The sequence below is a fragment of the Odontesthes bonariensis genome, chromosome 11 (genome assembly GCF_027942865.1).
Source record: "Odontesthes bonariensis isolate fOdoBon6 chromosome 11, fOdoBon6.hap1, whole genome shotgun sequence".
Classification (NCBI taxonomy): domain Eukaryota; kingdom Metazoa; phylum Chordata; class Actinopteri; order Atheriniformes; family Atherinopsidae; genus Odontesthes; species Odontesthes bonariensis.
Window position 1 is genome coordinate 1,858,122 of NC_134516.1, and position 16,156 is coordinate 1,874,277.

Here is a 16,156-nt window from a genome sequence, read left to right on the forward strand (position 1 = left end):
CTGGCAGCCGGTTCCACAGAGAGGGGCCTGATAACTGAAGGCCCTGCCTGGCAGCCGGTTCCACAGAGAGGGGCCTGATAACTGAAGGCTTTGCCTCCCAAACTGGCAGCTGGTTCCACAGAGAGGGGCCTGATAAGTGAAGGCTCTGCCTCCCAAACTGGCAGCTGGTTCCACAGAGAGGGGCCTGATAACTGAAGGCTCTGCCTCCCAAACTGGCAGCTGGTTCCACAGAGAGGGGCCTGATAACTGAAGGCTCTGCCTCCCAAACTGGCCGCTGGTTCCACAGAGAGGGGCCTGATAACTGAAGGCTCTGCCTCCCAAACTGGCAGCCGGTTCCACAGAGAGGGACCTGATAACTGAAGGCTCTGCCTCCCAAACTGGCAGCCGGTTCCACAGAGAGGGGCCTGATAACTGAAGGCTCTGCCTCCCAAACTGGCAGCCGGTTCCACGGAGAGGGGCCTGATAACTGAAGGCTCTGCCACCCAAACTGGCAGCCGGTTCCACGGAGAGGGGCCTGATAACTGAAGGCTCTGCCTCCCAAACTGGCAGCCGGTTCCACGGAGAGGGGCCTGATAACTGAAGGCTCTGCCTCCCAAACTGGCAGCTGGTTCCACAGAGAGGGGCCTGATAACTGAAGGCTCTGCCTCCCAAACTGGCAGCTGGTTCCACAGAGAGGGGCCTGATAACTGAAGGCTCTGCCTCCCAAACTGGCAGCTGGTTCCACAGAGAGGAACTCTAACTCTGGTGTTAAACTTTCCATGAAACACAGGAACAAACGGAGGAACAAACAGAGGAAAAGAGGGAGATTTCCTTCCAGATGACTTCATCTGAAAAACATGAGCTAGAGACATTCCCCCCCCCCCCCTCTCTCTCTCTCTCTCTCTCTCTCTCTCTCTCTCTCTCTCTCTCTCTTTTTCCAAACTCAGGCAGGCCTCCTGCCCCGTCGTCATGGTAACTGCCCCTTCCCCTTTGGGTGTGGTAAACAGAGCAAAGTTAACCCTTCAGCTCCTCGCAGCTGCTCATAGATCTGACTTTGGTTCCTTTTTAAAACATTTTATTTAGATTCTTTAGGTGATTTTTTTCTTTATCTCCCCCCTACCCCCAACCCCCCACCCCCCCCACCCTTCCTTTCTGCCGCAGGCTGCCCCCAGGCTGCCCCCCGTTAACATCCCAGCGAGGACAGGGCAGCAGGGAAGGGGTTAAAGGTGCAACTCCCTTTCAACAGTTAGGAAATAAGCTGGAAAGTTTTCCTGAGAGCCGACCAATCAGAGCGCAGCACACACAGAGAGGAAGGCGAGGACCAATCAGAGCGCAGCACACACAGAGAGGAAGGCGAGGCGACTCGAGCTTTTTCTGCTGCTACAGAGTTTATCAAGTTTTAGGTTCAACGGTGTAAACATGGTGACCACTGAAACCCACCAGAGCCAGGACCTGGTGGTCCCCCCTGAGAACCAGGACCAGCAGGACCAGCAGGACCAGCAGGACCACCAGGACCACCAGGACCAGCCGGAGGGGACCCCGGCCTCGCCCTCCTTTTCCACAGCAGCGCTGGACCTGGAAAAGATGAGTCAGGGTCCCGTCAACGCCATCACCGTCCTCACGCTGCTGGACAAACTGGTCAACATGCTGGACGCCGTTCAGGAGAACCAGCACAAAATGGAGGTGAGAGAAACCCCTGCAGATCCGGTCTCACCTGGTGTCCTGGCTGTCCAACAGGTGGAACCAGACTCCATTTAGAAAACATCTGATTTAAGGTGGAACCAGACTCCACATAAAAAACATCTGATTTAAGGTGGAACCAGACTCCACATAAAAAACATCTGATTTAAGGTGGAACCAGACTCCACTTAAAAAACATCTGATTTAAGGTGGAACCAGACTCCACATAAAAAACATCTGATTTAAGGTGGAACCAGACTCCACTTAAAAAAAAACATCTGATTTAAGGTGGAACCAGACTCCACATAAAAAACATCTGATTTAAGGTGGAACCAGACTCCATTTAAAAAAACATCTGATTTAAGGTGGAACCAGACTCCATTTAAAAAAACATCTGATTTAAGGTGGAACCAGACTCCATTTAAAAAACATCTGATTTAAGGTGGAACCAGACTCCACATAAAAAACATCTGATTTAAGGTGGAACCAGACTCCATTTAGAAAACATCTGATTTAAGGTGGAACCAGACTCCACATAAAAAACATCTGATTTAAGGTGGAACCAGACTCCACATAAAAAACATCTGATTTAAGGTTTATTTCTTGTTCTTTTCATGGTTTAAATTTGCTGCTCCCTCAGAGGTCACATGACTGTGGCTGCTGGTTAATGAGCTCCTGCCAGATGTGGAGCTGCTGTGTGAGTGGATTCCTCACGTGTTTAGGATACTGTTTATGGGATGGTTCTGGGATGGTTTTAGGGGTAAAAGCACCCGAACTGTGGCAGGTGTCTGAATAAATAGATTTGTCTGCATCAGTCGTCTCTGACTGAAAGTTTCCTGAGAAACACAAAGGCCGGGGCAGCAGAACGCTGCTTCCTGTTAGCGATGAGGTTAGCAGGCGTCAGAACGCTGCTTCCTGTTAGCGATGAGGTTAGCAGGCGTCAGAACGCTGCTTCCTGTTAGCGATGAGGTTAGCAGGTGTCAGAACGCTGCTTCCTGTTAGCAATGAGGTTAGCAGGTGTCAGAACGCTGCTTCCTGTTAGCGATGAGGTTAGCAGGCAGCAGAACGCTGCTTCCTGTTTGCGATGAGGTTAGCGGGCGTCAGAACGCTGCTTCCTGTTAGCGATGAGGTTATTAGGCGTCAGAACGCTGCTTCCTGTTTGCGATGAGGTTAGCAGGCGTCAGAATGCTGCTTCCTGTTAGCGATGAGGTTAGCAGGCGTCAGAATGCTGCTTCCTGTTAGCGATGAGGTTAGCAGGCGTCAGAACGCTGCTTCCTGTTAGCGATGAGGTTAGCAGGCGTCAGAATGCTGCTTCCTGTTAGCGATGAGGTTAGCAGGCAGCAGAATGCTGCTTCCTGTTAGCGATGAGGTTAGCAGGCGTCAGAACGCTGCTTCCTGTTAGCGATGAGGTTAGCAGGCGTCAGAACGCTGCTTCCTGTTAGCGATGAGGTTAGCAGGCAGCAGAACGCTGCTTCCTGTTAGCGATGAGGTTAGCAGGCGTCAGAATGCTGCTTCCTGTTAGCGATGAGGTTAGCAGGCAGCAGAATGCTGCTTCCTGTTAGCGATGAGGTTAGCAGGCGTCAGAACGCTGCTTCCTGTTAGCGATGAGGTTAGCAGGCGTCAGAACGCTGCTTCCTGTTAGCGATGAGGTTAGCAGGCAGCAGAACGCTGCTTCCTGTTAGCGATGAGGTTAGCAGGCGTCAGAATGCTGCTTCCTGTTAGCGATGAGGTTAGCAGGCAGCAGAACGCTGCTTCCTGTTAGCGATGAGGTTAGCAGGCAGCAGAACGCTGCTTCCTGTTAGCGATGAGGTTAGCAGGCAGCAGAATGCTGCTTCCTGTTAGCGATGAGGTTAGCAGGCAGCAGAATGCAGCCATTCACACATCAGGTGTGTTTGCAGGTCTATAAAAACATGTTGGAACAAGTTCTGTTTCTGTCAGTCCAGATAAACTGTACTGAGTCACTGAGATGAAACTGTCAGAGTTCAGAGAACATAAAATCCATAATCTAATATACCAGCCTGTATCTCTGATCAATACCCCTCTGTGATCAATAACCTGATGGAACTGGAACTGAACTTGATTCTACTGAAGGATCATCGGGATCCAGCTGCTGATTCCTTATTGATCTGTGATTGGTTGATGTGTTTCAGAGCCACCAGGTGGAGATGGAGGGCGTTGTCAGAGGGATCCAGGCTGACATGACCAAACTGTCCAAGAGCCACAGCCACACCTCCAACACCGTCAGCAAGCTGCTGGACAAGAGCCGCAAGCTGTCTGTGACCATGAAGGAGGTCAGTGAGCATCACACCTGTCAGAACCCACCTGTCACCTGTCAGAACCCACCTCTCACCTGTCAGAGCACACCTGTCACCTGTCAGAACCCACCTGACACTTCTCACCTGTCAGAGCCCACCTGTCACCTGTCAGAACCCACTTGACACCTGTCACCTGTCAGAACCCACCTGTCACCTTTCACCTGTCAGAGCACACCTGTCACCTTTCAGAGCCCAACTGACACCTGTTGGAACCCACCTGACACCTGTTGGAACCCAGCTGTCACCTGTCACCTGTCAGAGCCCACCTGTCAGAGCCCACCTGTCACCTGTCAGAACTCGCCTGTCACCTGTCAGAGCCCATCTGTCACCTGTCAGAACCCACCTTTCACCTGTCAGCCCACCTGTCAGAACCCACCTGTCAGAGCCCACCTATCACCTGTCACCTGTCAGAACCCACCTGTCAGAGCCAACCTGTCAGAACTCACCTGTCAGAGTCCACCTATCACCTGTCACCTGTCAGAACCCACCTGTCAGAACCCACCTGTCAGAGTCCACCTATCACCTGTCAGAACTCACCTGTCAGAACTCACCTGTCACCTGTCAGAGCCCACCTATCACCTGTCACCTGTCAGAACCCACCTCTCACCTGTCAGAACTCACCTGTCACCTGTCAGAGCCCACCTGTCACCTGTCAGAACCCACCTGTCACCTGTCAGAGCCCACCTGTCACCTGTCCGAACCCACCTGTCACCTTTCACCTGTCAGAACTCACCTGTCACCTGTCACCTGTCAGAACCCACCTGTCACCTGTCACCTGTCAGAACTCACCTGTCAGAGTCCACCTATCACCTGTCACCTGTCAGAACCCACCTGTCAGAACCCACCTGTCAGAGTCCACCTATCACCTGTCAGAACTCACCTGTCAGAGCCCACCTATCACCTGTCACCTGTCAGAACCCACCTGTCAGAGCCCACCTGTCAGAGTCCACCTATCACCTGTCAGAACTCACCTGTCACCTGTCAGAACCCACCTGTCAGAGCCCACCTATCACCTGTCACCTGTCAGAACCCACCTCTCACCTGTCAGAACTCACCTGTCACCTGTCAGAGCCCACCTGTCACCTGTCAGAGCCCACCTGTCACCTGTCCGAACCCACCTGTCACCTTTCACCTGTCAGAACTCACCTGTCACCTGTCACCTGTCAGAACCCACCTGTCACCTGTCACCTGTCAGAACACACCTGTCAGAACCCACCTGTCACCTGTCAGAACCCACCTGTCACCTGTCAGAACTCACCTGTCACCTGTCAGAGCCCACGTGTCACCTGTCACCTGTCAGAACCGACCTGCCACCTGTCAGAGCCCACCTGTCACCTTTCACCTGTCAGAATCCACCTGTCACCTGTCAGAACCCACCTGTCACCTGTCAGAGCCCACCTGTAACCTGTCCGAACCCAACTGTCACCTGTCACCTGTCAGAACTCACCTATCACCTGTCACCTGTCAGAACTCACCTGTCACCTGTCACCTGTCACCTGTCAGAACACAGCTGTCACCTGTCACCTGTCAGAACTCACCTGTCACCTGTCAGAGCCCACCTGTCACCTGTCAGAACCGACCTGTCACCTGTCAGAGCCCACCTGTCACCTTTCACCTGTCAGAATCCACCTGTCACCTGTCAGAACCCACCTGTCACCTGTCAGAGCCCACCTGTAACCTGTCCGAACCCAACTGTCACCTGTCACCTGTCAGAACTCACCTGTCACCTGTCACCTGTCAGAACTCACCTGTCACCTGTCACCTGTCAGAACCCACCTGTCACCTGTCAGAGCCCACCTGTCACCTGTCAGAACCCACCTGTCACCTGTCAGAGCCCACCTGTCACCTGTCCGAACCCACCTGTCACCTTTCACCTGTCAGAACCCACCTGTCACCTGTCAGAACCCACCTGTCACCTGTCAGAACCCACCTGTCACCTGTCACCTGTCAGAGCCCACCTGTCACCTGTCAGAACCCACCTGTCACCTGTCAGAACCGACCTGTCACCTGTCAGAGCCCACCTGTCACCTTTCACCTGTCAGAACCCACCTGTCACCTGTCAGAGCCCACCTGTCACCTGTCAGAACCCACCTTTCACCTGTCAGAGCCCACCTGTCAGAACCCACCTGTCAGAGCCCACCTATCACCTGTCACCAGTCAGAACCCACCTGTCAGAACCCACCTGTCAGAGCCCACCTATCACCTGTCAGAACTCACCTGTCACCTGTCAGAGCCCACCTGTCACCTGTCAGAGCCCACCTGTCACCTGTCCGAACCCACCTGTCACCTGTCACCTGTCAGAACTCACCTGTCACCTGTCAGAACCCACCTGTCACCTGTCACCTGTCAGAACACAGCTGTCAGAACCCACCTGTCACCTGTCAGAACCCACCTGTCACCTGTCAGAACCCACCTGTCACCTGTCAGAGCCCACCTGTCACCTGTCAGAACCCACCTGTCACCTCTCAGAGCCCACCTGTCACCTGTCCGAACCCACCTGTCACCTTTCACCTGTCAGAACTCACCTGTCACCTGTCACCTGTCAGAACCCACCTGTCACCTGTCACCTGTCAGAACAAACCTGTCAGAACCCACCTGTCACCTGTCAGAACCCACCTGTCACCTGTCAGAACTCACCTGTCACCTGTCAGAGCCCACCTGTCACCTTTCACCTGTCAGAACCCACCTGTCACCTGTCACCTGTCAGAACCCACCTGTCACCTGTCACCTGTCAGAGCCCACCTGTCACCTGTCAGAACCCACCTGTCACCTTTCACCTGTCAGAACCCACCTGTCACCTGTCACCTGTCAGGACCCACCTGTCACCTGTCACCTTTCACCTGTCAGAGCCCACCTGTCACCTGTCAGAACCCACCTGTCACCTTTCACCTGTCAGAACTCACCTGTCACCTGTCACCTGTCAGAACCCACCTGTCACCTGTCACCTGTCAGAACAAACCTGTCAGAACCCACCTGTCACCTGTCAGAACCCACCTGTCACCTGTCAGAACCCACCTGTCACCTGTCAGAACTCACCTGTCACCTGTCAGAGCCCACCTGTCACCTTTCACCTGTCAGAGCCCACCTGTTACCTGTTACCTGTCACCTGTCACCTGTCAGAGCCCACCTGTCACCTGTCCCCTGTCACCTTTCAGAACTCATCTGTCACCTGTCAGAGCCCACCTGTCCCCTGTCAGAACCCACCTGTCACCTGTCAGAGCCCAACTGACACCTGTTGGAACCCACCTGACACCTGTTGGAACCCACCTGTCACCTTTCAGAACTCACCTGTCACCTGCCAGAGCCCACCTGTCAGAGCCCACCTATCACCTGTCACCTGTCAGAGCCCACCTGTCAGAGCCCACCTATCACCTGTCACCTGTCAGAACTCACCTGTCACCTGCCAGAGCCCACCTGTCAGAGCCCACCTATCACATGTCACCTGTCAGAACCCACCTGTCACCTGTCAGAACTCACCTGTCCACTGTCACCTGTCAGAACTCACCTGTCACCTGTCAGAACCCACCTGTCACCTGTCAGAACCCACCTGTCCACTGTCCTGTCAGAACCCACCTGTAACCTGTCAGAACCCACCTGTCACCTGTCACCTGTCAGAACTCACCTGTCACCTGTGACAACCCACCTGTCACCTGTCAGAACCCACCTGTCACCTGTCAGAACCCATCTGTCCCCTGTCAGAACCCACCTGTCACCTGTCAGAACTCACCTGTCACCTGTCAGAACCCACTTGTCACCTGTCACCTGTCACAGCCCACCTGTCACCTATCACCTTTCACCTGTCAGAACCCACCTGTCACCTGTCACCTGTCAGAACCCACCTGTCACCTTTCACCTGTCAGAGCCCACCTGTCACCTGTCACCTGTCAGAACCCACCTGTCACCTGTCACCTGTCACCTGTCCCCTGTCAGAACCCACTTGTCCCCTGTCAGAACCCACCTGTCACCTGTCAGAACCCACCTGTCACCTGTCAGAACCCACCTGTCACCTGTCAGAACCCACCTGTCACCTGTCAGAACTCACCTGTCACCTGTGAGAACCCACCTGTCCCCTGTCAGAACCCACCTGTCAGAACCCACCTGTCACCTGTCAGAACCCACCTGTCACCTGTCAGAGCCCACCTGTCAGAGCCCACCTGTCACCTGTCACCTGTCAGAGCCCATCTGTCACCTGTCACCTGTCAGAACCTACCTGTCACCTGTCAGAACTCACCTGTCACCTGTCAGAACCCACCTGTCACCTGTCAGAACCCACCTGTCACCTGTCAGAACCCACCTGTCACCTGTCAGAACTCACCTGTCACCTGTGAGAACCCACCTGTCCCCTGTCAGAACCCACCTGTCACCTGTCAGAACCCACCTGTCACCTGTCAGAGCCCACCTGTCAGAGCCCACCTGTCACCTGTCACCTGTCAGAGCCCATCTGTCACCTGTAAGAACCTACCTGTCACCTGTCAGAGCCCACCTGTCACCTGTCAGAACCTACCTGTCACCTGTCAGAGCCCACCTGTCACCTGTCAGAACCCACCTGTCAGAACCCACCTGTCACCTGTCAGAACCCACCTGTCACCTGTCAGAACCCACCTGTCACCTGTCAGAACCCACCTGTCACCTGTCAGAACTCACCTGTCACCTGTGAGAACCCACCTGTCCCCTGTCAGAACCCACCTGTCGGAACCCACCTGTCACCTGTCAGAACCCACCTGTCACCTATCACCTTTCACCTGTCAGAACCCACCTGTCACCTGTCACCTGTCAGAACCCACCTGTCACCTTTCACCTGTCAGAGCCCACCTGTCACCTGTCACCTGTCAGAACCCACCTGTCACCTGTCAGAACCCACCTGTCACCTGTCACCTGTCAGAACCCACCTGTCCCCTGTCAGAACCCACCTGTCACCTGTCAGAACCCACTTGTCCCCTGTCAGAACCCACCTGTCAGAACTCACCTGTCACCTGTCAGAACCCACCTGTCACCTGTCAGAACCCACCTGTCACCTGTCAGAACTCACCTGTCACCTGTCAGAACCCACCTGTCCCCTGTCAGAACCCACCTGTCAGAACCCACCTGTCACCTGTCAGAACTCACCTGTCACCTGTGAGAACCCACCTGTCCCCTGTCAGAACCCACCTGTCAGAACCCACCTGTCACCTGTCAGAACCCACCTGTCAACTGTCAGAACCCACCTGTCAACTGTCAGAGCCCACCTGTTACCTGTCCCCTGTCACCTGTCAGAGCCCATCTGTCACCTGTCACCTGTCAGAACCTACCTGTCACCTGTCAGAGCCCACCTGTCACCTGTCAGAACCTACCTGTCACCTGTCAGAGCCCACCTGTCACCTGTCAGAACCCACCTGTCAGAACCCACCTGTCACCTGTCAGAACCTACCTGTCACCTGTCAGAACCCACCTGTCACCTGTCACCTGTCAGAACCCACCTGTCAGAGCCTACCTGTCACCTGTCAGTCACCACATCACCTATGCCTCGTGTTTTTGCAGGTCCGTGACAGGATGGAGCGTCAGGGCGCGCAGGTGAGGAAGCTGGAGGCGAACCACGCACACCTGATCAGCAGAAACAACTTCAGAGTGCTCATCTTCCAGGTGAGTTTCAGCCGGTCCAAGTGGGCCGAAGGTAAGAGGCAGAGGTGGTCCTGCGCTCATCTGGGTTTCAGTCCGTCACCATATTTGGTCATGAGCTGCTACAGGAAGTGAGCTGGAAAAAAGAGGTCAGGGAGGGCTGTGGTCACATGGTCTGGTTGTTATGGTAACAGGGTCAGGGAGGGCTGTGGTCACATGGTCTGGTTGTTATGGTAACAGAGTCAGGAAAATTAATCCCCTCATACTGCAGTAATAGTGTGTACACATGTGTTAGAAGTCCTGAGTAAATAAACTTTGTTTAGACTTTCCCTGGATTTGCCGGTCCAAATAAAGCCCCGTTAGAACCTCCAGGATGACTCAAATGGATCTTTAGAACCGGCAGGATTTTCTAAAGGATGTTCCTCAATGTTCCTGTATGTTCTGCTGCAGGAGGAGAACGAGATCCCTGCAACTGTCTTTGTAAAAGATCCTCCTCCGTTCCCTCGGGATGAGATTTTGGAGGAAGGTGAGGAATCTGCGCCGGGTGTTACCGAAGCCCACCAGGACGGGGGACTTCACACCATCGACCTGTCCTCCGATGAGGACGTCGGCCTGGAGGCGGAGCTGGAAGAAGAGGAGCTGTGGCCTCACGATCTGGACAACATGGAGAAATCCAGGGCTGAAAAGCTGAAACGATCCAGCCTGAAGAAGGTGAGAAGGACCGACAGGTGTGCAGCCGGCAGGTGTTCAGTGTTCAGGTGTAAACGTGTTTCTATCCGCAGGTGGACAGCCTAAAGAAGGCTTTCTCCAGGCAGAACATCGAGAAGAAGATGACCAAAATTGGAACAAAGATAGTTTCTGCGGAACAAAGAGAGAAGATCAAACAGAAAACTTCCAGTCTGAAGGTTTCACCTCTGACGTTCGGCATGAGGAAGGTACGGAAAGTTCTGCTTTGAGCTGATCCTGGGAATCATTCCTGGTTATTACAGCCATGACACGTCTCAGTTACACACTGAAGACACACAGTTCAAGAGTAGTGGACAACCTAACCCTAACCCAACGGTCCTTATGATACCCCACACATGAAAAACCTAACCCTAACCCAACGGTCCTTATGATACCCCACACATGAAAAACCTAACCCAACGGTCCTTATGATACCCCACACATGAAAAACCTAACCCTAACCCAACGGTGCTTATGATACCCCACACATGAAAAACCTAACCTAACCCAACGGTCCTTATGATACCCCACACATGAAAAACCTAACCCTAACCCAACGGTCCTTATGATACCCCACACATTAAAAACCTAACCCAACCCAACGGTGCTTATGATACCCCACACATGAAAAACCTAACCCTAACCCAACGGTCCGTATGATACCCAACACATGAAAAACCTAACCCTAACCCAACGGTCCTTATGATACCCCACACATGAAAAACCTAACCCTAACCCAACGGTGCTTATGATACCCCACACATGAAAAACCTAACCTAACCCAACGGTGCTTATGATACCCCACACATGAAAAATCTAACCTAACCCAACGGTGCTTATGATACCCCACACATGAAAAACCTAACCCTAACCCAACGGTCCTTGTCATACCCCACACATGAAAAACCTAACCCTAACCCAACGGTGCTTATGATACCCAACACATGAAAAACCTAACCCTAACCCAACGGTCCTTATGATACCCCACACATGAAAAACCTAACCCTAACCCAACGGTCCTTATGATACCCCACACATGAAAAACCTAACCCTAACCCAACGGTCCTTATGATACCCCACACATGAAAAACCTAACCCTAACCCAACGGTGCTTATGATACCCCACACATGAAAAACCTAACCCTAACCCAACGGTCCTTATGAAACCCCACACATGAAAAACCTAAAACTAACCCAACGGTCCTTATGATACCCCACACGTGAAAAACCTAACCCTAACCCAACGGTGCTTATGATACCCCACACATGAAAAACCTAACCCTAACCCAACGGTCCTTATGATACCCCACACATGAAAAACCTAAAACTAACCCAACGGTCCTTATGATACCCCACACGTGAAAAACCTAACCCTAACCCAACGATCCTTATGATACCCCACACATGAAAAACCTAAAACTAACCCAACGGTCCTTATGATACCCCACACATGAAAAACCTAACCCTAACCCAACGGTCCTTGTCATACCCCACACATGAAAAACCTAACCCTAACCCAACGGTGCTTATGATACCCCACACGTGAAAAACCTCACCCTAACCCAACGGTCCTTATGATACCCCACATGTGAAAAACCTAACCCTAACCCAATGGTCCTTATGATACCCCACACATGAAAAACCTAACCCTAACCCAGTGGTCCTTATGATACCCCACACACTGATTATTGCTGTACAGGAAAGTGAAGGGAACCCCCGGGATCAGCCAGTGACTCATACCAGTGGCACCAACAGCTCCTGTTCATTAAAGAAAGAAAAAGAAGCAACCGTTAGTAACCCAGGAGCCCCCCCACACAAACTAAAGGGGAAAAATGATTAAATGGCAACAAAAAGCAGCCCAGACAGAGGGCCCTGCACTATGTAGATGCCCGACTTCGGCAATTAAACCACCTTTAATTCAGCTGGAATACCATTCAAGGTAAAGTAAAGTACTAGGTAAAGTATCACTTTAAAGTAAAGTAAAAGAGACTTTACACACATTGAGTTACATTTCCTTTCATCACTGATGAGAGACCCACAGATATCATCAAAATGTTGATTTAGATGTAATATGAGGCAGGAAATAGCAGGAATATTGTCACTCCATGTTTTGAAAATTTGTCTGCAATTCTATCGAATTCTTTTTGAATTTTTTTCATTTCTCCTGATGTTCCACCTAGGATTGTTCCACCTAGGTTTGTTCCACCTAGGATTGTTCCACTTAGGATTGTTCCACCTAGGATTGTTCCACTTAGGATTGTTCCCCTGTGTTTGTGTCCTCAGCCTCGCAGCAGCTCAGACTCCCAGCCTCCAGAAGCCCTCGTTCAGACCAGGGAGTCGCTCACCACTGAGGCTGAAATCCAGCTCTGCCCACCGGGCACCACCGAGCAGGAGGTCCCTTTCACCGAGGTCCACGCCCAGCTGGCCCCGGCTGACCGGGAGATGGAGGGGGAAGAGGGGGTGGAGAAGGTGGAGGTGGAGGTGAAAGAAGAGATGGAGGAGGTGAAGGAGGAGGTGAAAGAAGAGATGGAGGAGGTGAAGGAGGAAGAAATGGAAGAGCTGAAGCAGGAGGGGTCAGTCGTGGTGGAGGCTGATGTGTCGGTGGTGTCTGAGGGAGTCGGTGAAGCGTACGCCTTGTCCTCCACCCTCCCTCAGGAGGAGAAAGCAGAGGAACCAGCAGAGGAACGTTCATCCTGAGTTAACATTCAGGAAAGGAGGTTCATAAACAAACCAAATCTGAGCTGTGACCAATCAGACTCTGTATTAAAGGAGCAGTTCAACATCTTGACTCTTGATTCTGTAGCATGAAGCCAGTTCCTCCATGTTCTGTCCCTAAAATGTTCTAAAAGGCTCCAGAACATCTCCAAAGGCCTTAAAGTTGCTCTGAGATTCTTCAACTGTCACCTGAGATTTCCCCACATGAGAGCAGGATGAGTTCCTTTACTTAGTTTGAAGCTCAGGTTTGTTTTGTTGTTGGTAAAAAGTCCTCCGCCCACATGTCGCCTCACTGCTTATGTCTGACATCTTTACTTTTATCTCTAAACACTAACGTCCTGGAGTCTTCGGCAGATGTTCAGGTTAAAGTCGTATGAAGCTGGAGAATCCTTTGTTACGTTCTTCTGCTGATCTAAAACCAACTCTCAGGTTCTCCGGATGTCTTTGTCAGCCACCTGAATCTTTGCATCAGGTTCAAAGATAACTCAAGAATTACTACAAGGTTCCACTGACATTCCTCCAAAGTTTCTGAGGAACTCTGCTTCAGATTCCCTTTTAATTTAGTTTAAATGTTCCCTCAGTGTTTCCCTTAAGTTGGCTTAGCTTCCTTTGTGGTTCTCCTAAGGTTCCACTGACATTCCTCCAAAGTTTCTGAGGAACTCTGCTTCAGATTCCCTTTTAATTTAGTTTAAATGTTCCCTCAGTGTTTCCCTTAAGTTGGCTTAGCTTCCTTTGTGGTTCTCCTAAGGTTCCTCTAAAAGTTTTCCTAACATTCCATGTCAGAAACCTTTTTTCTATGATTTCATCTCTGATGTTCCACTGAGGTTCGAATAAAGTTTTCCTTTAGATCCACTTCAGATTTCTTTCAGAATACCAAAACCCCCCAACGTTCCAACATACACACTTACAACAGCTTTTCCCAAAAGTTCCCCCAAAGAATCTTCCAGTGTTCTACAAAGACGAAATAAACTTTTTCTGTTATTTCTAAAAGTTTTCCATTGAAGAACCCTGCAGGGGTCCCGGTTCCCTGAATTTCCTCAAAGCAAACATTCCCCGGACATTGCCTTAAAGTTCCCCTTCTGTTCTCCCACCATCCCCCCGTTGTTCTCATGCTGTCCTGACGTTCCTCTGACGTTCCTCTGAGGTTCCTCTGAGGTTCCTCTGACATTCCTCTGACGTTCCTCTGACGTTCCTCTGAGGTTCCTCTGAGGTTCCTCTGAGGTTCCTCTGACATTCCTCTGACGTTCCTCTGACGTTCCTCTGACGTTCCTCTGAGGTTCCTCTGAGGTTCCTCTGACGTTCCTCTGAGGTTCCTCTGAGGGTCCTCTGAGGTTCCTCTGAGGTTCCTCTGACATTCCTCTGACGTTCCTCTGAGGTTCCTCTGACGTTCCTCTGAGGTTCCTCTGACGTTCCTCTGAGGTTCCTCTGAGGTTCCTCTGAGGTTCCTCTGACGTTCCTCTGACGTTCCTCTGAGGTTCCTCTGACGTTCCTCTGAGGTTCCTCTGACATTCCTCTGACGTTCCTCTGACGTTCCTCTGAGGTTCCTCTGACGTTCCTCTGAGGTTCCTCTGACGTTCCTCTGAGGTTCCTCTGAGGTTCCTCTGACGTTCCTCTGAGGTTCCTCTGAGGTTCCTCTGACATTCCTCTAACGTTCCTCTGAGGTTCCTCTGACATTCCTCTGACGTTCCTCTGAGGTTCCTCTGACGTTCCTCTGAGGTTCCTCTGAGGGTCCTCTGAGGGTCCTCTGAGGTTCCTCTGACATTCCTCTGACGTTCCTCTGAGGTTCCTCTGACGTTCCTCTGAGGTTCCTCTGAGGGTCCTCTGAGGTTCCTCTGACATTCCTCTGACGTTCCTCTGAGGTTCCTCTGACGTTCCTCTGAGGTTCCTCTGAGGTTCCTCTGACATTCCTCTGACGTTCCTCTGACGTTCCTCTGAGGTTCCTCTGACGTTCCTCTGAGGTTCCTCTGAGGGTCCTCTGAGGTTCCTCTGAGGTTCCTCTGACATTCCTCTGACGTTCCTCTGAGGTTCCTCTGACGTTCCTCTGAGGTTCCTCTGACATTCCTCTGACGTTCCTCTGACGTTCCTCTGAGGTTCCTCTGACGTTCCTCTGAGGTTCCTCTGAGGGTCCTCTGAGGTTCCTCTGACATTCCTCTGAGGTTCCTCTGACGTTCCTCTGAGGTTCCTCTGAGGGTCCTCTGAGGTTCCTCTGAGGTTCCTCTGACATTCCTCTGACGTTCCTCTGAGGTTCCTCTGAGGTTCCACTGAGGTTCCACTTATGGTCACATTTCTGATGTTCTGTCTGATCAATAATAAAAGCAGCTGACAGAAATCAATCTGTTGATCAATCGATCAGTTTGGTCTCTGTGTGTGAATGATCTTTACGGCTCTGCTGATCAATAACCAGCCTGATGTATGCCTGTTTATTTAGCTCCTTATGTTACAGTATTGATAACTGATCAGCAGACCTGATCAAACTAACTGTTTTGTGTTTGATTGGCTTAATATTTCCAGGTTTATTGTTGATGTTTTTCTTTTATCTCAAACGGTTTGCTGCCAAAGAATAGTTCCTGTTTTATTCGTGTCACCTGCTATTACTCACACAGGTGATGACATCACCGCACGTGTAATCAATAAAGTCTGTGACATCACATTTCAGCCTCCTGTCTCCAGTTTTTAATCTTCTGTCAGACCTCCTGTGTCTGAGCACGTTCAGACTAAAGCCGGGTCGGTTCAGTTCTTTCTCTCTTTGTGCACAGTGGGACCGTCACACAGCATTACTACAGTATTACTACAGCATTACTACAGTATTACTACAGTATTACTACAGCAATACTACAGTATTACAACAGCATTACTACAGCATTACTACAGCATTACTACAGCATTAATACAGCATTATTACAGCAATACTACAGCATTACTACAGCAATACTACAGCATTACTACAGCATTAATACAGCAATACTACAGCATTACTACAGCATTAATACAGCATTACTACAGCATTATTACAGCATTACTACAGCATTAATACAGCATTACTACAGCATTACTACAGCATTACTACAGCATTATTACAGTATTACAACAGCATTACTACAGCATTACTACAGCATTAATACAGCATTATTACAGCAATACTACAG

General features: G+C 51.1%; 2 protein-coding genes across 8 annotated transcripts in view; one reads left to right on the forward strand and one right to left on the reverse strand.

Annotated features, from left to right (window-relative positions):
• The window catches only part of vps16 (VPS16 core subunit of CORVET and HOPS complexes), a 30,229-nt gene extending 28,528 nt beyond the window's left edge, over nucleotides 1–1,701 (reverse strand). The window contains exon 1 of the mRNA XM_075477226.1: nucleotides 1,420–1,701. The gene's annotated coding sequence lies outside the window, so the exon portion shown is untranslated. The remainder of the gene's footprint in view (nucleotides 1–1,419) is intronic.
• On the forward strand, nucleotides 1,293–15,660 carry cavin2b (caveolae associated protein 2b). Of its 7 annotated transcripts, none has more exons than XM_075477235.1 (8): nucleotides 1,293–1,662; nucleotides 3,810–3,950; nucleotides 9,492–9,593; nucleotides 10,020–10,280; nucleotides 10,352–10,504; nucleotides 12,579–14,528; nucleotides 14,606–15,144; nucleotides 15,189–15,660. In XM_075477235.1, the coding sequence occupies exons 1-6, from the start codon at nucleotides 1,399–1,401 to the stop codon at nucleotides 12,990–12,992; spliced, it is 1,335 nt and encodes a 444-aa protein (XP_075333350.1). In that variant the 5' UTR covers nucleotides 1,293–1,398; the 3' UTR covers nucleotides 12,993–14,528; nucleotides 14,606–15,144; nucleotides 15,189–15,660. The 7 variants fall into 7 exon arrangements, with proteins under 7 accessions (XP_075333350.1, XP_075333345.1, XP_075333346.1 ...); XM_075477230.1 differs by having other exon boundaries at nucleotides 14,606–15,034; nucleotides 15,101–15,660; XM_075477231.1 differs by having other exon boundaries at nucleotides 14,606–14,814; nucleotides 14,870–15,660.
• The last annotated feature ends 496 nt before the right edge of the window (nucleotides 15,661–16,156 follow it).

Excerpts from the sequence above, each read along its gene's own strand:
- cavin2b (XM_075477229.1), top strand. The coding sequence starts at position 1,399 with ATGGTGACCACTGAAACCCACCAGAGCCAGGACCTGGTGGTCCCCCCT. Across the intron at positions 3,951-9,491 it reads TGTCTGTGACCATGAAGGAG|GTCCGTGACAGGATGGAGCG; the intron begins GTCAGTGAGCAT and ends GTGTTTTTGCAG. Across the intron at positions 9,594-10,019 it reads TCAGAGTGCTCATCTTCCAG|GAGGAGAACGAGATCCCTGC; the intron begins GTGAGTTTCAGC and ends GTTCTGCTGCAG.